This window comes from Mesoplodon bidens (genome assembly GCF_964165515.1).
Source record: "Mesoplodon bidens genome assembly, chromosome: 5".
NCBI classification, from domain to species: Eukaryota; Metazoa; Chordata; class Mammalia; order Artiodactyla; family Ziphiidae; genus Mesoplodon; species Mesoplodon bidens.
Window position 1 is genome coordinate 86,699,006 of NC_138161.1, and position 23,263 is coordinate 86,722,268.

The 23,263-nt window shown below is 36.5% G+C and overlaps 1 protein-coding gene across 1 annotated transcript in view; it reads left to right on the forward strand.

Moving 5' to 3' along the window:
• Positions 1-208: 208 nt before the first annotated feature.
• Positions 209-23,263, forward strand: part of SEC62 (SEC62 homolog, preprotein translocation factor) — a 28,767-nt gene continuing 5,712 nt past the window's right edge. The window contains exons 1-6 of the mRNA XM_081234320.1: positions 209-263; positions 8,634-8,742; positions 9,764-9,869; positions 15,764-15,968; positions 16,214-16,306; positions 19,129-19,189. Coding sequence (XP_081090446.1) covers positions 228-263; positions 8,634-8,742; positions 9,764-9,869; positions 15,764-15,968; positions 16,214-16,306; positions 19,129-19,189 — 610 coding nt within the window. The 5' untranslated portion in view covers positions 209-227. The remainder of the gene's footprint in view (positions 264-8,633; positions 8,743-9,763; positions 9,870-15,763; positions 15,969-16,213; positions 16,307-19,128; positions 19,190-23,263) is intronic.

Consider the following 23,263-nt stretch of genomic DNA (forward strand, 5'->3'; position numbering starts at 1 on the left):
CTTCTGGTCCCAGCGATTTCCAGTTCCTGCAACAAAAGGAGCCAAGAAAAGAGGGGAGAGAAAGCGCAGCCAAGACCCGCCGAGCCCGCCTAGTACCGGCCTCTCGCCAGCCTCCCCTCTCCGGCGCCAGCCGGTAGGTTACATAACAGCCCCGCGGCGCGCTCTCGCGATATTTCCGCCGCCCCCGCCTACCTCCACGTCAGAGAGAACCGGGCGGAGCGGCCAACATGGCGGAACGCAGGCGACACAAGAAGCGGATTCAGGTAGCAAACCCGATCCCTGGGATAGGGGACTCTCGGAAGTGGAAGACGCAGGGAAAGCTCCCGGGAAGGGCGGGCGAAATCGAGGACGAGGTGGGGTGGGGTTCCCCCGCGAGGTCGCCGGTTGCGGGCTGAGTCGTTGTGAGGGGCCTGAGGAAGGGCGGTGTTGGCGACGGCGGAGACTGAGGCGGAGGTGCTGGGGCAGCGGCGGAAGGCGGGAGGCGCGGCCGCCAGCCCAGGGTGGCGGTGGCGGCGGCGGCGGCGGCGGCGGCAGCGGCGGCGGCGGCGGCGTTGCCGGCCTGGGCCTGTGCTGGGAGGTCCGCGTCCTCCGAGCGCAGACACCGACCCTCCCCGGGCTCCTCCCCTCCCTTCTCCACGCCATCCTTTCGCCTCAGCTGTCCCGAAATTAAGGCCGCGATAATTAGGGTAGAAGGAGGCGGAGGACTGACCAAAAGCTGCCTGTTCTTTGTGCGCAGATAGAAGGACCGTAGGAGGGGGCAGTGATCGGGGTTTGGTCAGCTGCCCCAGGGGCCCAGGCGGCAATCTGCGTATCCAGATGTTTGTTTGCGTGCAGCCTCCTTTCTCCTCACAGTTATTAACTTAAGCGTCCAACGGAAGCTTTCCGGCTTTCTTTCAGCGACACAGTGTAAATAAACAAAACTCCCTTGGTACTGCAACGAGCGGGTCCCGCCCAGAAACCTTTCACATGCCAGTGTGTCATCCTCATAACCTACATAGCATCCCTCCCTCATTCCACATGCATGTCATCTGTGTATTTCTTCCTTGCAGTTTTCCCCCTGTTGTTCTTGCTCTTTGCCAAGAGGATTAAATATGGGGAACATCTTAGACTCAGGATGTTTTGTTGTCTCCTTATTAGCTCCTGTGCCTAGAAACCTTCATATGTCGTCATAAATTGATGGCGTGTTGTAAACTGTTAATATACTAATCACAAATTGTTACACTCGTCATCGTCTTTTTGTTCCTTACTATTTCATTGCTTAGATGACTTTCTGATTTTTTCCCCCATTTTTATCACTTAACTGACTTACACCACAGGTGATTTGAGCTATGCAAGTTAAAATTCTCCTGAAAACTTTGAAGTACTAGGGAAAAAAAAGATGCCAGTGATCAGTAAATTTGGAATTTTAGAATTAGGCAGAAATAAGAAAGTAGTTTCAAAAAGAGTACAGAAGGGGACCAGAGACAGTTGCCCCCCAAGTTCAGACAGGTCATAAAACCAAGGCTTAAGGTTATTATGGAAGAAGTTTCTAATTATACTGTTTCTAGTCTTTCAAAATTTAGTGTTATTGGTCAGGTATGGATACAAAATATACTTTTATTAGAATTTGTGTTGAAGTTATCAAATTAGGATTTACTGGACTTATATTTACACACATGGTACATTTTATGGCCTTAAATAAACATTGTTTTTACAGTTTCAACTGTTCTTTAATATTGTTATAAAGGTGATCCTAATTCACTTTGAATAGCTGCTCTATTTCAATTGTGATCTCATATTAAGCAGAAAGATAGATTTAAAAACCTGTATAGTAGTGGTAGTGACTGGGAGCTAAAACTTGTGCCTGTTTGTACCCCAGTGTCAATAATTATTGGCCGTGTAACTTTGGTCAAGTTACTTAACTTTTTTCCTCTATTTCCAAATCCGTAAGAAGGAATATTTACCTTAAAAAATATCCTCATTGGGTTGTTGTGGAAAAAATAAGTTCGTGGATGACTTGTTATTAAAGGTTATAAAAGCTATTAAAAGAGTGCTTAGCACATAACTCCTTTTTCCCCTTCCCCAAGGATGAAGGCTTTAGGATAATTTGTTTTGGTTTTTGTCAAGCACTCTGATATGCTGAAGAAAGATTAACAGTTATCTATTCAGTAAATAAACCTTTGAGTTGTGAGTTCCATAAAGAATGGCTATTTACTTACTGTTGTTTAGTTGGGAATTAGATAAGCGTATGAGGATCTGATTGTTAAAAATCAAGTTAGTATACTGCTAAGTGAAAATAAATAACATTTTTCACCTCCTCCAAGTTTTCTACATACCTGTGCTATGTAAAATGTTGTGGAGATCTTGGGAGTGCTACCTGGAGTACTACTGTGCAGTGTCAACAAATTAATAAAAGTGTACAATATCTTATAAAACTTCTTGGTTTTTTTCCCTCCAGAGAATCAGAAACTCTATAATATTGGCATTACTTTAGACAAAAAGATCAAACGTAATGACCAAATTCAGAGTTGAAGTTACAGAAAAAATTCTATTGTGAGACTCTGCGCAAAAAGATCTGTAATATTAACTCAGTTTCCTGTTGCTACTTGATGTTTCATGTTTAGAAACGATTTTTATGTTTAGTAGATTTACTGACCATGAATTGTAATTTGTATATTGGGGGAAATGATTGATACAAACAAGTTCAGGGTTTTAAAAAGTAGTTAATTCGTATGCTTTTTCTTTTTTTTAAATTTATTTTATTTATTTTTGGCTGCATTGGGTCTTCGTTGCTGCGCGTGGGCTTTCTGTAGCGGTGAGTGGGGGCTACTCTTCATTGTGGTGCACGGGCTTCTCATTGTGGTGGCTTCTTGTTGCGGAGCATGGACTCTAGGTGTGCAGGCTTCAGTAGTTGTGGCTCACAGGCTCAGTAGTTGTGGCACGCAGGCTTAGTTGCTCCGCGGCATGTGGGATCTTCCCGGACCAGGGCTCGAACCCATGTCCCCTGCACCAGCAGGCGGATTCTCAACCACTGCACCACCAGGGAAGCCCTGTATGCTTTTTCTAATGTAGCCTAATTTTAGATTCTGGTATTCCATCAAAGTTGGAAGCAAGAAGACTATTTTGTCACATTTCCTTCTTGGACTCACTTTACTGGTCACTGAAAACCAAAAGTGAGCTATGTGTTCACTGACGTTATTGAAAAGTTTTCATGATTGAGATTCTCAAGTGAGAGTGATCTCAATTCAAATTAATAAAACATTTGAAAGTAAATTATTGTAAGTTTTCTAAGAAATGCAATTATGTAAGTTTTTAAGAACATTACAATCAGGGCTTATAGGTTAACAAAGTGCTGCTTACTAGCAGGGTTAATTGAGAATCCTAGTACCATGAAATTTTAGAGTTGAAAACGATTTTCAAGTAGTAGGGGTTTTTGGAATCTTTTTGCACAAATGCAGCTCTTATGTAAAAGCAGAGGGGTGGGCCCAAAGCCCTATCTCCTCAGTACCCCACTACTTCACTACCATTATCCCTCATCCTTAAGCTACTTTTAGGACCTAGATCTAAAAGTATTACTAGGTATAAAACATATTGATCTAAACCATTAACATCATTTTACAGATGCACTGAGGTTCAGTGAGGATATGTGGCTTGACCCAGGGTCACTCATCAAGATAGTAAAACCAGATTTAGACCAAGTCTTCTAATTCCAGTTGAATGTTCATTCCACCGCACCATTGATAAAATAAAAAATAAAAATAAATTGTTTTGACATACTTTAATCTTGCAATCTTTATATTAAATTGTACAACAAAGACTTAACGAGACTTGTCCCTGCTAAAGAGACTTATCCCATTTAGTATTCTGCTTATGTGTAAAGTATCTAGTTGAGTTTTGGGACATTGAAATGGCTTATTCATTCCTGGAAATTTTATAATACCTGCATCTCAGTTAACTTTGTTGCACCCATCTGTCTCCCTGTCAGTAAAACCCTGACATATCATGAACCAATATGCTTAATTTCAGAAAAGGGAAAGTTTAGGATTATGCACTCTGACTCTGGGACTTTCTGAAGAAAAGAGATGGAACCCAGGAAGCCAGTCCTAGGTGAAAACTCCCCCCAGAGGCTTAATGAAGGGCTTACAGTGGCAGGGGGTGGGGGATTTTAGAAGGGCACTGCCAAAGTCAAGATACAGAGACTCTTGTAAAGCTCTATTAGTAACATACTGTGTGACTTTAAGCAAATGATTTATCTAAGATCTCCTCCAGCTTTCAGATTTTAACCTGTTAACCTATTTGCATTTTCACGAATATTTTATACTGTTTGTATAAAGATACAAATGGACGGTGAACTAATCTTTTTCTTTTGCTTAATTCATTCAACAAGCTTATTTATTACCTAAGCTTATTTCTATTGAATATAGCAATTTTTAAAAATTCTAGTCGTTTTGGGGGTGGGAGGATGGGGAAAACAAATTCTAAGTCAAAAATTCTGTAAGATTGAAGTTCATGGCTTACTGACTCTTGATCTAATATTTTTTTCTCAAAAAGATTATCTTAAGTACCAAAAATAATATATAGTTAGAAATGGTAACCCCAGTTTCATTGTAGTATTTGAGTGTTGAAGTATTCTAAAATAAAAATAGTATTTGTTAAATAATTTTAAAAGAATGTTCTACCCAAACTTTCAATTTTTTGTAATTTTGGATTAAGAGTTGCAACACCCGGCATCTTGGTGTTTGGGTTGGCAGTCCAGTCTCAAAACGTACTGGCTCTTTGCTTCCTCATTCTAAGACATTTGAGCTCATTCATTGAGCTACAAAGTTCTCTTCATTCAAGGCTTGATGAGCTGGTTTCTCTTTATTAGTGGGTGATGCTATTCGCAGAAGGCCTTCACTTTTTGTCAGAAGGTTTCTAGAAAAGTTAGGAAAATATTCTGAAGATTTCTTCACATCAAAAGGGAACAAAGAGGAGAAGTACTTTAGACTAATGTATAAACAGGAAGAGGATAAGACTGTTTTAGCCTGCAGCAGGGGAGCAGTGAGAATGAAGATTCCATGGCAGGCTCTTCTATATTACTAGCTTCCCAAGGTCATATTCTCTTGGTGCTCTTCTGTAGCAGTCTTTCTTTCTGGCTTTAAAGCCCCAGCAGATGGCACAAATCCTAAACTGTTAGAGGCAGTCTACAGTATGTATAACTTATATGTGGTATAATGAATATTTCATAATATTTCACAAAGGATAATAGAAACTTTTTAAGGATTTGAACTTGAAGGAGGAGCAAGGAAGGAATCAGTTCTGTTGTACCAATATGTTGATAGAATTCACTACTTTTCTAGTCAGATGTTTGAGGGAAGTTAACTGATACTTTAAGAAAGTATCAATGAATAAGTAACTCTGTGTCTGGTTGGGAGAGATTATCCAAGTCCATGTTTTCTGGGTCTGTTCTCTTCATTCTTGCTTTGTAGTGCCTTTACCAAGGAGGGGAAGGGAATGCAAATAGAATACTTGAGTCTGTTTTTGCAGCTGTGGAAAAGAGTCTGGTGAACTTGAAGTTAATTGTTAAAATGAGGTTTTAAAATGTGGATTCATGTATTATCAGATTCCCTATTATATAATAATAGAACGGACTTTTCAGTTTCTTGGGTATTCTAATAGATTTTACATCTGATGCCTCTTATCAACAATCAGTAGATTAGTACCTGTATGCCTGTGTTCAGTAAATGGTTTGAGTGTTAGTATGAGTGTAGACTTGTCATGCCTAAAGTTGATGTGATTGTTTTTCCCCCAGAATCACTTTCCTCCCACATTTCTGTTAATTGAAAAACTCTCCTTTCAGTTGATCAAATTAGAAATCTGACATCTTTTACTAAGCCATTTCATTCATCTTTTATCATTGAGTCCTATCTGTTCTACATTTGAAATGTTTCAAATGTCAAAATCCTTCCCATTCCTAGTCTAGTATCACATCACATCTTACTTGAATACTAAGTAGTTTTCCTGCCTTGTGCTTTTTCCCCCCAGTTCATTCTATATACAGGCTCCAAAATAGTGTCTAATTTTTTTTTCTCATTTTGTCCTCCTTCTATTCAAAACCTAGTTTCTGTGACTTAAGGAGTAAATCTGAAATTTCTTAGACTGCCTTGAATACTGTATAGCCCTATTATACTTACTTAACCTCACAATTCTTCCTAACTTGTCTCTACTAGAGCCAAATTTTATGCTCATTTTTAGCCACAGTATGTTTATGCTATTCATTCAGCTTATCCCAAATTTGTTCATCTTTCAAAATCCAGGTCCCTCTTCCAAGAGGTCTTTCATAGCTATTCTCATCCACATTGATAATCTCACTCCTTTTGTACTCCTAAAATATTTTTTCTACCACTCATTTTGGAAAGTAACAGTTGTTGTTTTGGAAGGTTGTAACAAAGTATAGGTATCATGCCTTAACAAATTTTTGGTATTAACAGTAGCACCCAGAGTTATTGTAGGGTAAACACTCAGTAAGTATGCACTTGAACAATTTATGTTTATTGAGACTTCTCCCCCACATACCATTTTTAATCAAGCATATCCCAGTAAGAAGTTATCAGTTAATTGGATAAATCTTTAAATTGGCAACAGTTGTATCAACTGAGGGAAAAACTGAACATATATGGGTGTGATTATAAAATAGAATTGGTTTCTATAAAGCCAATTATAGTATCTCATTATTTCCAACTATTTATATAGTATTACTTTTTTGGCTGTACGTGAATATATAGGATATTATTTACTAATAGATGAGGTTCCTAGAAATGCAGTGCGTTACACAGACATAATTAAATGCTATCGTTTAACATATACTAACATATATGTTAATAATTTTAGTGTGATTTCAAAAGCTGAAATATAGAATTTTTACTTTTTAGTTTGTCAGAAACTATATTTTGTGACTAGGACCCAGATTAAATAATTATGAACATTGTAGTTGTTACTGAACTTGGAGTGTTAAATTTTGAATTTATAGTTTTTTAAGATTCTATTTTTTTGTGATATGTGTTTTTATATATAAAACTAAAGGTCTTTTATTCACATAAATATTTGGTTTTTACTATAGTCTTCATTTGGATTGAATGGTTTGGGCTTTTTTTTTTTCTTTTTAAAAATTTTTATTGTATATTAGAGTATAGTTGATATACAGTGTTGTGCAGGCTTTTAATTTTTATTGTCACAAATAGTAACCCACAAATGGGGTAGTACGAGAGTATAAGAATCATGCATTGTTAATTGGCTGTTGGAAGTAGAGAAGTTGGGAAGTGCAAAGAAGGAAATATGAGAAGTAGCTTCCAGGTGACCCAGCAACCACGGCACAGATTTTCGCTACATCTCACAAATTACTCCTCTTCAGGATAAAATTAAAGCTGAAACTTTGATTTGTTAGTTGTTCCTTATTTTCAACAAACATAACTGAATGCAAACTAACTTGAAACTTTTGGGAAAACTGATGTAAAGATAGATGATTTAGAGAGTTTATTTTTCCTGTTTTGTGTTATTAGAATGTCTTGCCTAAAACATAACTGTCTTCAGCATTAATTTTTCTCGGCAGACTAGATTCTTGGCAGATAATTCTTTACTATTATTTGGCACTTTATTCATCTTAAGAAATAGACTTTCCTGAAATCATTCAGATTTAAATTGTATATTGCTAGAAATATTGCTTGAGTGCTGTATGTACTGTGCCTAAACATGTAATTAAAGACAGTACTTTTATTACGATAGCTTACAGCAATAAGACAACTAAAAGTATATATATATAAGATATATGCAAACATAGACTGACCTAATTTTCTTCAGTATATGAGTAGGGAAGATAAGTATACAGGAACATAAGTTCAGAATGTAAGGAAATAAAAGCAAGCTGGGGAATGATAAACAATGAAGCTGGTAGAAAGTTTGGAGGAGGGAATGGAAAAAAGAAAACAGGGAAGAATTAAAGCAGCCTTTCCAAAACTCTTTGTGCCCTTCCATTAATCAGTTCTTAAATGAGTTGTAATTTATTTCTCTATTGCATCTTTATTTTTGCTTTACCCCGTTCAGAAAGAAAAGAAGAAAGGCAAGGTGAGAAAAGATTCCCTGACAGTATCTAGAATCTGTAACCACAGGGGAAAGGGAAGGGAATACAAATCTTCAGCATCTCTGATAGTAGTTTGTATCTGGGACCACACTGGGAGAGCTGTCTTTGGTTAATTTGAGAACTCCTCTTGCAATCTGTTGTCCATTGTTCAAGGTACATGGCTTTGGCTGTTATTTATGGCACCTGTTTCTACTTACTTTGACATTTGGGCACTTACTATTGACAACCTCTTAATGTTTTGAATTATTGCCTTACGGCTTTTAAAAAGAGACCAGGCAAGAGTGAAGGTGAACTGGTACAAAATGATTACCGTACTGGAAAAACAACTCAAAATAAATGCTTTGTAGCTGAGGCCAAGAGGCAGACAGGTTTGGGCCCTATCAACTTGTATTTGAAAAACGTTATTTTAAAAATCTCCATTCTGTCTTCTGTATACATTACCAGGTCTGCTCCAGAAAAAGCTTGAAAGAAAGGGCTGTACTAAACTTAAAAAGATTTAAGTAACTGATTACATTAAATTAATATTCTTACTTTGCAGGAAGTTGGTGAACCATCTAAAGAAGAGAAGGCTGTAGCCAAGTTTCTTCGATTCAACTGTCCAACAAAGTCCACCAATATGATGGGTCACCGGGTTGATTATTTTATTGGTAGGATTACATCAATAAAATTATATTTGTGTACATATCTTATGAAGATACCTAATTTGGGGATAGATAGATATTTTTAAAATGCTCTCCAAGCATGATTGGTGCAGCTAAGTGATGAGCATATGACAAATGATTATCCTGTTCTTTCCTTTCATGATTGAAAATGTCAATAAGTATAAAAGAAAGTGCTTTTTAATAACGTTTCTTGGAAATCTTTAAAATAGGATTTATTTTCAGTACTAACACTAACTTTTATTAAGATAGTACATGTACTTAACGATACTCTGTAAAACTCTGGAATAGAATTCAGTGTGATACAAGTGTGTCAGAACCAACTTAGGAGTGTTTGTTCTTCACATAATCTAAACAACTTCATAATGAGCTAATATTATCTGTAATATTGCCCCATAGCTTATAAATCAATAGTTGTTGAGTTTGCCTGTCTGATCAGTTAAGGTTGAATTACCTATTATTGGGAAGACATTTATTTCTCTTCAGTGTTATGATTAATGATTTTGATAGTCCTTAAAAGTTTATAAAAATAGACATGCTGTTTTTTTCACATCTCATATATTTAGCTTCTTCCAGTGACAGTAGATTGTTTCACAGAGCTTATTCCTCGGTGGGTTACAATAAAGCTTGGTGACAGAATTTCTGTTACTGTGGTAGTGGAAGATTTTTGGTTTGTTTATCCCATATTATGATTATTTGATAAGAGTGTTATTTACATTTATTTTGAATTTTTTAAAGAACATTTTCTCATTAATTTATCTTGCTTTAGTTTATATTTTTGAATGTCATTTATTTCACAGCATTCTTTAAGAAAGATGCTTAATCAGTATGTTTCACAAATTGAGGTTTTGAGGACCTATTTGTCATGATTATGTTAGACTTAAATTTTCTGTTGAACTTGGTTTTATTTTTGGATGCTAGAATGTTGAAATTTGCCTTATAGAATATTGTTTAGATAGACACAAATTCTGCTGTATACTAAATTTAAAATAATAAATTTCTTCTTTAGCTTCAAAAGCAGTGGATTGCCTTTTGGATTCAAAGTGGGCGAAGGCCAAGAAAGGAGAGGAAGCTTTATTTACAACGAGGGAGTCTGTGGTTGACTACTGCAACAGGTAGTTTTTATTTCTTAGTGAAGGATAATATAAATAGTAATTTTAAAATATTCTCCATGGTCCTGAAGCTCCTTCCCTATTTCATCATTAAGTATAATGCTGTTACAGCATAGCTCAAGTATAGCTTTTACATGTAACCTGGATTTCTTCAGTACCTCTGGAAATGCATTTATTTGGTGTTAGGCTATCATATTTTTATAACTTTTATTTGTGTTCTGTTACATTTGTACATTTGCCAGGCTGACTGAACTCAAGGATCAGCAATAAAAATCATATACCAGTGCCTGTCATGAACAAAAAAGTTCTTTCTTTTCTAGAGCAAAAGTTGGGGAATCTTTTCCAAAACTTTGTCAGGGATTCCTAATAGACCTGTTGTCCCTGTTTTGTTTTGTTTTTGCAGTGCCTACTGAGCCATTAGCCAGGTACCCTTCCCTATTTTGTTTGTGATTGCTAATATATCCTTGTGAAATCAAGGCAGCTGAAACATCTGTCTTTCTTCTTTCCAAGATGAAGTATACACAATTCAGTAACATATCCATGTTTTTTATAATAAGTACTTCTTTGGGAAAAACTTTTCATGGTGAATGGTGTACAAAAATCACTTTTCTGGGGAATTCCCTGGTGGTCCAGTGGTTAGGACTCCTCACTTCCACTGCAGGGAGCACAGGTTCGATCCCTGGTCAGGGAACTAAGATCCCACATGCTGCATGGTGCAGCCAAAAAAAAATCACTTTTCTCTTGGAAAGAAGTATGCTGGGTTTTTTTTTTTTTTAATTCCAATTTTTCCCTTGGTTTATTTACTACTTAAACATATTTATTAAGATGTTAGTAAATCAAATTTTGTTTTTGTGACACTAAATTTTATAATTGGTGGGAATTTGACATTTTAGATTATTTTATATGCTTAGCAGGGAGATACACATAGCATTTACTAATGTATTGCTTAATGGCATTTAAAGTATCAGCCACATGAGATCCCTCTTAAAAACCACTATTTTACAACCTGGTTTCTAAAGCTGTAAAGTTGAAGAATTATTAACTATTTCTTAAAATTCTTAGCTGCCAGGGACTTGCCTGGCAGTCCAGTGGTTAAGACTGCGCTTGCACTGCCATGGGCCCAGGTTTGATCCCTGGTCGGGGAACTAAGATCCCACAAGCCACACTGCACAGCCAAAAAAAAAAAACTCTTAGCTGCCAAAATCTAGAGTCACTAACGGACCTTTCAGAAACTATGGAAATTTCCTTGTCGGGGCAGGGATTAGCTAACAGTGGTGTAGTCGGTATTTTCCTTTACAGCCATCTGTGTATTAGAACTCCAAAGTGCAAATTTCCCTGCCTGCCTCAAAACAGACTTATTTTTTATATATATAGTGTAAAAATAAAAAGATGCTATAAATGCAGAAACAGAGAAGTTAAATCACTTACCCAAGGTCACACAGCTAGTAAGTGGCTGAGCCAGAATTCTAAATCCAACAATCTGACTTCATAATCCATGCTCTTAACCACTGCACTATACTGTCTCCTCCAAAATGATGATGCATTTAATGAAGCAAAAATTAAGATGAAGAATTAACCTGTCAATACTATTTGAATATTAAATCTGAGCCCAAATCTCTGAGGAGAGCAGCCAGTATTAATACACTTCACTTGGCCTTTTAGGAGACTTGATACTTCGTTATATGAAAAGCCAAAAAAACCTGAGTACAGAGATTGTCCTAGCGATACACTCACTTTTTGTTGTATATGCTATTCCCATTCATATCAAGCTTTTTGTGTCCTTCTTGCACTAAGATAGAGAAGCATAACTACCTAGTTTTCAAAGCCACTTCTAATAATAACCATGACCTCATGATGGCCAGTCCTCATGGGTTCCTGCCTGACTACAGGCAAAACCACAAAGGGACACTTGTCCTGTCTCATTTTCTGAAGTCTTGAGGGAGTCTAAGGAAAAACAAAAGAAGACAGGAGACTGTAGGATGTGCCTCTTTATGGCCTATTTCAAGTACAGACTCTTCAACCTTTTATCTAGCATCATCCTAACCCTCCTAGTGACTTTGCATCTCCAACCCCCAGTCCAGTAGTGTCCTTCTAACTCTCATTCATACACCATACTCATTCTCTCTTCTGGTCTTTCTTTGATAATAACCTGCCATTTTCCACAAACAGTTCTTCCTCTGTCCTCCCTGCCTCTCAATATAAATATCTCTCAAATTCCATCTCTACCATTTAGTATTCCCCAGATCCTCTAGCCCACATTAATGTTCTACAGAATTGATAAAGGTAATAGCATACAGTTTAGTCCTTAACTATTTAAATAGAGTTGTTGCATGTGTGTTAGTTTTTCTGAATTTCTTGCCTGCTAAATCTGAAGGCAGTTGGAGGACTGTTTTATACTTTAGTGTAACTACACAGCAATTAGCACAATGTGGGCATTCACCACTGTCAGATAAGTGAAAGTCCTAAACATATGTCTGGCATTTAATAAACATTTATTAAACCTGGTAAAAAAAATTAAGAGGTGAAGAAAAATAATAAGCAATTTAATAACTTTTTACAAGCTGCTTTTAATCCATTCATTTATCTAGAAATACTTATCAAATATCTATTATAGGCCAGGCCTCAGGAATACACAGATAACTGTGACTTGGTTCCTGCCTCCAAAGCACATATTTTCATCTGTTAGAGAAGATTTGTGACTAATTACAATACAGTGTGTTCTGTAAGAAAGACAGAAATGGGGAAACTTCAAGAATGGCCTCTCAGGGAAAATGTTTTAATCAAATTTTGAAACAGAAATAGGTGATTACCCAGTAAACAATAGGAGAGTGGACATTTGATCCTGGCAGAGGGCACAGAACATACTGAGATAGGAAAGTATGAGTAGTCTGTGAAAATGTCTGAGTTTATGTAGATGATCTGTACTGTACAGTGTGTTTAAAGCTAAATAAATGGAGGCACTGATTTTATTAAAATAGTAAATGCCATCTCATTTTTTGAGGCATAGAGTGAATTGAAGTAGGCATTCTCTAAGGAACTGTCAAGGAATAAGTGAATGATTCTACCTATTAATGAATGGAATGAGGGTATGATGTAACTATTTATAAAACCAAATGTGTTTGTGTTTTCCATAACTATCAATATTAAATGAAATTCAAGATTTTGCTACAGCAGTAGTAATGGCTAACATTGAGAACCTGCATGTCAGGCACCACACTAAACAATCTACATGCTTCTCATTTATACCCCATTTTAGAAATACACTAAAATTAAGTAACTTACCCAGTACTACATAGCTCGTTAAGTGGTAGAGATGATATTTGAACCTATCTACCTGAATGTGAACTTCTCAAGACCAATTTGATTGGTTAATAGTCTTCTTTTCTCTCAAGGGGTTGGGGCAGCTGTACAGGAGGAGTAACAGAAGCAGGTGTTCCTGCTGATTCTGTGCTCTTCTGTATCTGGTCGTCAAGGGAAGGATTTTTTTTTTCTCCTAAAGTTCTATGGTTTATATTTTTTAATTGTTTATTTCTTTATTAAGAACATTTTTTCACTAAAGTAAATTAGAGAAAATTTTGAAAATGATACAGAAGAAAATCCAAATTACTAATAATGTTGCCTCATGGATAATTATATTACCATTTGAGACTGTATATTCAAGTATCTGTGTGTGTGTGTGTGCACATGTACTCTTAATATATGGAGAGCTATAATATGAACTGTAGTATGAAATGCTGTTTTTCAATTAACATACAATGAATAAGATGTATTTTTGTTTTCATATTAACACATTATTGACTGGGGTGGGGAGTTTTGGAGAAACTAATGCCTGTGGTGTTAATACATCTGTGGTCAGTAATGTGTGAAGTTGTAATGAATGATCCTGATAGAAAATCTGGAAATCATCTAAGTGCAAAAATAAAGAGATTAGAATATTTTCATTATAAATTTTTGTAAGAAGTTCTGAAGTAGTAAAAATTAAAGATCCCCCTTCATATTCAAATACCCACCACTACTCTTTAAGTCTCACTTTCTACTCATAAGTAGTTAATTATTAAGGGTCTCATTTCAGACTTTTGCTTGTTTACGTATATATGTATATGTGTAGCAGATATTAATGATGGATTCTTTGGGGGCGTTTCAGACAGTGGCATAATTTTATATGCCTTATAGATCTTCTGAACAAGTAAAAATCCAAATGAGGAGACCTAGAAGTTAGCTTTGTGGAGATGTTCATGGGGTGGACCTAATTGGGCAGCAGAAAGAAGCCCAGCCAAGCAGGTCAAAACACAGGTGGGCACAAGATAATGATCAGAAATAAGTGGTCTTTAGGCAAGAAGGAAGCATCTAGTTAGCAAGTGGTATGATGTGCTGGAGTAGGCACCAGTGAAGGTATTGAATAGAAAGGTGGATAGTTACCATTAACAGGCACAGATGGTGGCAGTGAGACCTAGCTTCTAGTTGTGTTTTGGTAGTTGTACTTTATCAAGGCAGGAATAAAGAAATCAGGAACTCTGAAACTGGAACATAAGATTTGAAAAGATGGCTTTTAGATGACAAAGGTAAGGGTAAACTAGTTTCTTGAGTAGGATTAGAAATGATTGAGGCAGCCAAGGTTGACTTAATTTAGGGTCAGCTGAGCTTCTAAATTCACCAGATAAAGAAGTGAATAAAGCAAGGATATTACTCTAAAGAAGTTTACAGTCTAGTGAAGGAGGCAAACAAGCATGTTATAAATTGTATATTAAACTAAAAGAATAAATGCTGTGGATAGGATAACAGGAAACAGGAGGAAGGATGGGGGATAGATTTATAATTTTAAACAGGGTAGGCTTAGTAGAGAGGGTAACATTTGAGGGAAGACTTGAAAGAAGTGAGGAAGTAGACCAAAAGGACATGCTTATTTGGGGGAAGAGCATTCTAGGTAAAGAAAATAGCCAGTGGAAATGCCCTGAAGTAGGAATATTAACAAACAAACAAAAAAAACCCTGCTAAATAGAAGAAAGGTCAGTTTATTGAGAGAAATTAGTGAAGCAAGGAACACATGGTGTTGTTTTGCTACATATATTATACAGTTTTCAACTTGATACTGTGTTGTTTTCAGAGTCCAGAAATCTCACCGTAGCATATTTAATTATTCATTAGTTAATTGGAGGTATTTCATTATAGTGACAGGCTGAATAGTGAAGTACATGGAGAGAAGAAAAATACATCAAGAAGGACAGCTGAAGACACGATTTGGATCAGTCAGATCATAGGCACTTTTTTTTTTTTTTTTTTTTTTTGCAGTGCGCGGGCCTCTCACTGTTGTGGCCTCTCCCGTTGTGGAGCACAGGCTCCGGACGCGCAGGCTCAGTGTCCATGGCTCACGGGCCCAGCCGCTCTGCGGCATGTGGGATCTTCCCGGACTGGGGCACGAACCCACGTCCCCTGCATCGGCAGGTGGACTCTCAACCACTGTGCCACAAGGGAAGCCTGGGCACATTTTTAATCTGCTAACATTTCTTAAACTGTTATATTTATTTTCCCCATATATTTATGTACCACTTATGTCTGCTCTTGAATTTGAGACTTAACTTTAAATAAAGCAGTCTTGATTACTCCTAATGAACCTAGAGAAAAACTTAAGGATAATTCCAAACCTATAATCTCATTAAATTATACAGTTAAAAAATGAAAATAAGGTTGACAACTTTCATGTAATCAAATTGGCTGCACAGGTTTTCAGTTAGACATTTTTGATTGTTCTTCAGTGGGCTTACTAGTTGTAATTTCTTTTGTGAGTTGCCAGTGTATGTCTTCCTTTACTCATTTCATTCAGGTCTTGATACTTTTGCTTTTTAGTCTGTATCTATATAATTTACAGAGAATGTAATGTCATATCTTTGTTTCCAAAGGCTTTTAAAGAAACAGTTTTTTCATCGGGCACTAAAAGTAATGAAAATGAAGTATGAGAAAGACATAAAAAAAGAAAAAGAGAAAGGAAAACCTGAAAGTGGAAAAGAAGAAGATAAAAAGAGCAAGAAAGAAAATCTAAAGGATGAGAAGACAAAAAAGGAAAAAGAAAAAAAGAAAGATGGTGATAAGGAAGAATCCAAAAAGGTGATTTCAACTAAAATTAAGTAAAAATCAAGAAATTATTACTTGCACGTTAGCACTACTGGTGTATCAGCCCTTTAAAATATTGCGCAACAACCACTTAAACCGCATTAGGGTTCTTACAAATACCCTGGTTGAGAATTTTGATTTCTGTGTCTCATATAGTGAAACTTTGACTATATGGATGTTACATTGCTTTTTGCTTGTTTGATAATGTGTTTTCTTCTATTCAACTTGTTTTTTAATAGGAGGAAACTCCTGGAACTCCCAAAAAGAAGGAAACTAAGAAAAAATTCAAGCTTGAGCCGCATGATGATCAAGTTTTTCTGGATGGAAATGAGGTGAGAGTATGTAGCTTATAAGTAGAAATCTAATTTTCCATAGGAGTTTTTAGAATTATCTTTGATGCCTTCACTAAGAAAGGAAGTAATTCAGATAAATTTAACCATGTAGATACAAAATCTACTTTTTACAAGTGAATGTCTCTGAATTTAGATTTATAAAAAATTTTTGAAATCAATCCGAGTCGGGTTCAGCTGTCTATGATAGATAGGAAACATGAAATAACAGTGGCTTAAAACAAATGAGATACTTGTTTCTCTCTCATTAATGAAATCGGAGGGTAAGCAGATACGGCAGCTCCATGGTGGATCTGAACTTTTCCGCCTGTGTGAGGCAGTTAGTAAAGATTACCTCATGGTGCAAAATGACTGCCAGCCTTATATCTGCATCCAGAGGAGGGAAGGAGAATGAGGGACATGCTTCCTTTTTAAGGATACTTTCCAGGAAGCTGGCGATTTTATTTCTGCATGGATTCCATTGGCCAGAACCTACTCATATGGTCATGCCTACCTGCAGTAAAGTCTTAGAAATATGCTTTTTATACTGGGTGGTCATTTGCCCAGTAAAATATAAGATTTCCATTAGAATCAAAGGAAAAAAAGTACAATAGTTAAGGAGGGACACCTACAGGTTTCTGTCTCTTATAGTTAGACACACGACTATAAGGGTCTAAAATTTTCAACATTACTTGATGCTTTACTCAAGGAGATCATTTTTATTTATTTAATTTAGTGGCTTATTTGTATGGTTGTAGCCTTCCATGAAGACCACTTAATTTAGTCATTTAACCAATACAGAAACATTTACTTATATACTGGCCATTGAGTTGTTGTGAATTTCTTGCTATACCTTATACAAAAGTAGTATAAATAGAAAGCAGTGGTTCCTGGAGCTGTGAGCTTGAAAATCTGGGAAGGCTTTTCACAAAACGTGTACTAGGCTCATTCCAGGCATACTTGCATGAAGATCTCTAGGGTGGAATCTATAGTAAGTGAGTGTGTATATGGATGTGTGTGTGTGTTTTGTATAATGTATTCCTGGGTGATTCTGATATGAACCCCTGCTTAAGAACCAATGTAATAGAAGACCACAGGTCTTTCTTAATGTGAAAGTGCAAATACCTTCAGTTAAACATCAGGCATTGGCTATATGCAAAGTCGTTTTTATAGGTGTTGGGAATAACATGATAAATAGGATAAAATTATCTTTTTGGAAGCTCTTATAGTCTAGCAAGCATACAGGTGTTTAAACATGGTATGGGCATGTACTTCTGTTTATTGTGCTTCAGAGATAAAGTTTTTTGTTTGTTTGTTTTCTTGTTTTCAGCAAATTGAAGGTTTACAGCAACCCTGCATTAAGTCTGTCAACTCCGTTTTTCCAACAGCATTTGATCACTTTATGTCTGTCCCGTTTTGGTATTTTTCACAATATTTCAAACCCTCCTCCAGCAAAAAAATTAAGACTCACCAAAGGCTCAGGTGATGGTTAGCATTTTTTAGCAATAAAGTATTTTTTACTTAGGGTATGTACATTGTTTTCTTAGACTTAATGCTATTACACACTTAGTAGACTATAATATAGTGTAAACATAACTTTTACATGCACTGGGAAACCCAAAAAAAATGCATGATTGCGGTGATCTGGACCTGAACTGGAAATAACTCTGAGGTACACTGTGTATATTATACAGTACAATATAATATAGTACATGCCTAAACTGTATTACAGCATGGTGAGTATTATGATGGGAGACTACCAATTAGGGGTAGGTAATTTAATCAAGAGAGGATAAGAAGGGTCTGGAGATTCTGGACACTTGACCTGAGCCTTGAAGGATGACTGGTAGATTGCCAGGTACACTGCAAAGGAGTTATAGACCTGTTAGACAAAGGAAGCTTTTTCCTGAGCAAAAGCATGGGTGCTTGCATTCCCAAAAAGGCTAAGATTTTATTCTGTAGAAAGAAGCAGGCCTTGAAACTTTTAAAGATGGGAAACGTCTTTAAAAACTTGTTTCTTTAGAATGCTAAATGGCAGAAGTGATGTCTGTGGATCCGATTTCCAGGATAAAAGTGCAGCATTAAAAAAGAGGAATGTTAGAAATAGAAGCAAATCAAAAAGCAGTAACCAAGAGCACTAGTCAAAATAGAACCAGGAAATGGAAGAGTACTGTTATTTATAGAAACTGAGAGATAAAACTAAGAGTTTTATGGATGATGAACAGAGTTCTGATTATTCTAAATGAAGTAAATTTCTGTTTTATAAAGTAAGCTTTAAAGCAGTGGTTCCCAGCTTTGTGGCTACAGACCCTCCGTGGGGAGCTGGCAATGAAATTATTGCAGGGAGTCGTAGAATCTTTATGTTCACTGAGCAAGATCTTTAATAATGGTTCTTTGCTTCTCATCAGTTGGGTGGAATTGAGAGCTGCTGGATCTTTAATAGGGCCTGACTGGAATCTATCATAACTGTGCTCTTAGACTGGTTGGTTCTACTCTACTCATGCCAGTATACATCATTACATTAGGGGCAAAAAGGCTGTACAATTGCTGGTCCTTAGTTTGAATAAGTAATGGTTTGCACACAGGAGTAAACTGTCAAAAGCATGCAAGTACATAGAAATGTACTTAACTGCGTTATGTAATTTATAGTTTTTAAAATAATTTTTTAACTGAATGGATACCAAAAGAAACACTGCTACTAAAGGAACAGTCTTTGGAATTTGTTTAACTTTAAAAGTAGTTCTTATATGTTAAGAGGTTGGAAGTAACTGTTGTTGTAATGTAGCCTTAGAACTTTAAGCACTGAGGTTTCTTGATTCTTCTAGGTATTTGTGTGGATCTATGACCCAGTTCACTTTAAAACATTTGTCATGGGATTAATCCTTGGTAAGTACAATCTTTAAAATTTAGAAAGGAATATAAACAATGCAGAAGCCAGAAAGAAAATATTTAACATAAAATAGTTATTTTTTTAAAGTACATTTTAAATAAAGCCAGAAGATAAATGATAAACTGAGGAGAATATTTGCACTACATCTTTAAGAGATTAACAACCTGCTAGAAAAATGGTAAAGGTAACTCACAGATAAAGAAATACAGTGACCGGACTTCCCTGGTGGCGCAGTGGTTAAGAATCTGCCTGCCAGTGCAGGGCACATGGGTTCGAGCCCTGGTCCGGGAAGATCCCACATGCCACGGAGCAACTAAGCCTGTGTGCCACAACTGCTGAGCCTGTTCTCTGGAGCCTGTGAGCCACAACTACCGAGCCCACGTGCCTAGAGCCCGTGCCCCACAATAAGAGAAGCCACCACAATGAGAAGCCCACGCACCTCAACGAAGAGTAGCCCCTGCTCACCACAACTAGAGAAAGCCCGCATGCAGCAATGAAGACCCTACGCAGCCAAAAATGAAATATAAATAAATAAATTTATTTAAAAAAAGAAAGAAATACAGTGACCAATAATTGTGAGTGATACTTAATCACACTCATATTAAATACAAATTAAAGTAACTGATTATCAAGAGAATTATAAAGTTTAATAGTACCTACTCTTAGTGAAGGTCCAACACTTAAGAAAAACCAGTACTCTCCAATAATTGATGATATGTCCATTATTTTATTTTTTATGGAGGGCAGTTTGGCAATATCTTCCAAATTTTAAATGTATACACACTGACTCAACTATTCTACTTCAAGGAATTTATGTCATGGTTGTTCCTAATACACTTGCACAAAGTGTCTATTCAGAAATATGCATTGACACTTTATTCTAATCCAAATCCCTCAAACTGTATTTAGGAGGGCCATTAGCAAATATCTTTCAAGGTTTTTTTTTTTTGAATTTTTGAATTTTATTTATTTTTTTATACAGCAGGTTATTAGTCATCAATTTTATACACATCATTGTGTACATGTCAATCCCAATCGCCCAATTCAGCACACCACCATCCCCACTCCCCCACGGCTTTCCCCCCTTCGTGTCCATACGTTTGTTCTCTACATCTGTGTCTCAATTTCTGCCCTGCAAACCGGTTCATCTGTACCATTTTTCTAGGTTCCACGTACATGTGTTAATATACGATATTTGTTTTTCTGACTTACTTCACTCTGTATGACAGTCTCTAGATCCATCCACATCTCAACAAATGACTCAATTTCGTTCCTTTTTATGGCTGAGTAATATTCCATTGTATATATGTGCCACAACTTCTTTATCCATTTGTCTGTCGATGGGCATTTAGGTTGCTTCCATGACCTGGCTATTGCAAATAGTGCTGCAGTGAACATTGGGGTGCATGTGTCTTTTTGAATTATGGTTTTCTCTGGGTATATGTCCAGTAGTGGGATTGCTGGATCATACAGTAATCCTATTTTTAGTTTTTTAAGGAACCTCCATACTGTTCTCCATAGTGGCAGTATCAGTTTACATTTCAGCCAACAGTGCAAGAGGGTTCCCTTTTCTCCACACCCTCTCCAGCATTTGTTGTTTGTAGATTTTCTGATGATGCCCATTCTAACTGGTGTGAGGTGATACCTCATTGTAGTTTTGATTTGCATTTCTCTAATAATTAGTGATGGTGAGCAGCTTTTCATGTGCTTCTTGGCCATCTGTATGTCTTCTTTGGAGAAATGTCTATTTAGGTCTTCTGCCCATTTTTGGATTGGGTTGTTTGTTTCTTTAATATTGAGCTGCATGAGCTGTTTATATAGTTTGGAGGTTAATCCTTTGTCCGTTGATTCGTTTGCAAATATTTTCTCCCATTCTGAGGGTTGCCTTTTCGTCTTGCTTATGGTTTCCTTTGCTGTGCAAAAGCTTTGAAGTTTCATTAGGTCCCATTTGTTTATTTTTGTTTTTATTTCCATTACTCTAGTAGGAGGTGAATCAAAAAAGATCTTGCTGTGATTCGTGTCCAAGAGTGTTCTTCCTGTGTTTTCCTCTAAGAGTTTTATAGTGTCTGGTCTTACATTTAGGTCTCGAATCTATTTTGAGTTTATTTTTGTGCATGGTGTTAGGGAGTGTTCTAATTTCATTCTTTTACATGTAGCTATCAGTTTTCCCAGCACCACTTATTGAAGAAACTGTCTTTTCTCCATTGTATATCCTTGCCTCGTTTCTCATAGATTAGTTGACCATAGGTGCATGGGTTTTTCTCTGGGCTTTCTATCTTGTTCCATTGATCTATGTTTCTGTTTTTGTGCCAGTACCATATTGTGTTGATTACTGTAGCTTGGTAGTATAGTTTGAAGTCAGGGAGTCTGATTCCTCCAGCTCCGTTTTTTTCCCTCAAGGCTGCTTTGGCTATTCAGGGTCTTTTGTGTCTCCAAACAAACTTTAAGATTTTTTGTTCTAGTTCCGTAAAAAATGCCATTGGTAGTTTGATAGGGGTTGCATTGAATCTGTAGATTGCTTTGGGTAATAGAGTCATTTTCACAATGTTGATTCTTCCAATCCAAGAACATGGTATATCTCTCCATCTATTTGTATCATCGTTAATTTCTTTCATCAGTGTCTTATAATTTTCTGCATACAGGTCTTTTGTCTCCTTAGGTAGGTTTATTCCTAGATATTTTATTCTTTTTGTTGCACTGGTAAATGGGAGTGTTTCCTTAATTTCTCTTTCAGATTTTTCATCATTAGTGTATAGGAATGCAAGAGATTTCTGTGCATTTAATTTTATATCCTGCTACTTTACCACATTCATTGATTAGCTCTAGTAGTTTTCTGGTGGCATTTTTAGGATTCTCTATGTATAGTATCATGTCGTCTGCAAACATCTTTCAAGTTTTAAATGCCTTTACCCTTTGACCTAATAGTTACACTTCAAGGAATTTATCCTGTGCTGTAATCACAGTTGCACACATGTACCTGTACATTGGTATTTGTTGCCCTCTTGTCTATAATAGGATAAAACTGGAAACAGATCAAGGCCCTCAGTAGGAGGATGGTGAAATAAATTACAGTACAACTGCATGCCAGAATATCATGCAGCTTTTAAAGAATTAGATAAGACTAAATCTTACTAGTACTCACGAAAAGATATCTAGAATAGATTAAATGAACACTGTAAAAGAGTAAGAGTATTATAAGCTCATTTTTGTAAAAAAAAAAATTAAATTCTATGTAGCTAGTTTTAATTGTATATAGGCAGTCTCTGGGAGTACAAATAAATCATAGTAATTAACCTCTGGGGAATGGACCAAGAATTGGATGAAGACTTCACATTATACCTTTTGGTTTTTTATTGTTTTTTCTTTTACTGTTTGGGGGTTTTGTTTGTTTATTTTGGGGTTTTTTTGCTTCTTATCATAGGTATGTGTTATTCCTGTAAATTTAGTGGGGGGGGAGGGGAGGGTATAGGAGTAGAGGGAGGGAATGATTTAACAAGTAGAAAAAAATAGCAGTTAAACAAGTTTGATCAATATGATCATAGGATCCCATTCAAAATAATAAATCCAGTCCTTAGCTTATAAATGAAATAGCTACAATTTGAATTTGAATCCTGATCTCTTTTGCTATAAATACCTAAAAACCAGGTCTTTCTTTTGATTGTTCCATGTGGTCCCACTGTACTTAGAAAAAAACTGGAGATGCTTGTATACAGCTTCCCTAACTACCAAAAATGATCTGTATCAGAATTTCCTGGTGAGCTTTTCATTTGATAGATGTCAGAGCTTCACCCCAGAACCAATCTCCAGGGAGGGATCTTTGGAATCATTTTTGGTTAGTTCTGTTGTTTGGTTGCTGTTTCTTTAAGCTTCCCTATTTGATAGATATGTTATAGTCAGAAATAAGGTTGACAGCAGCAGGAGTTGATCATTTAAGGAGCTAACAGTCTCACATTTTTAGACAGTACTTTTTTCTAATTATATATAATTTATACTAGAAAAATCCTAATCTAATTTAAAAATAGTAGTTAAACTATGAAATGGTTGATAATCCACAGTTTTTTACCTATAAA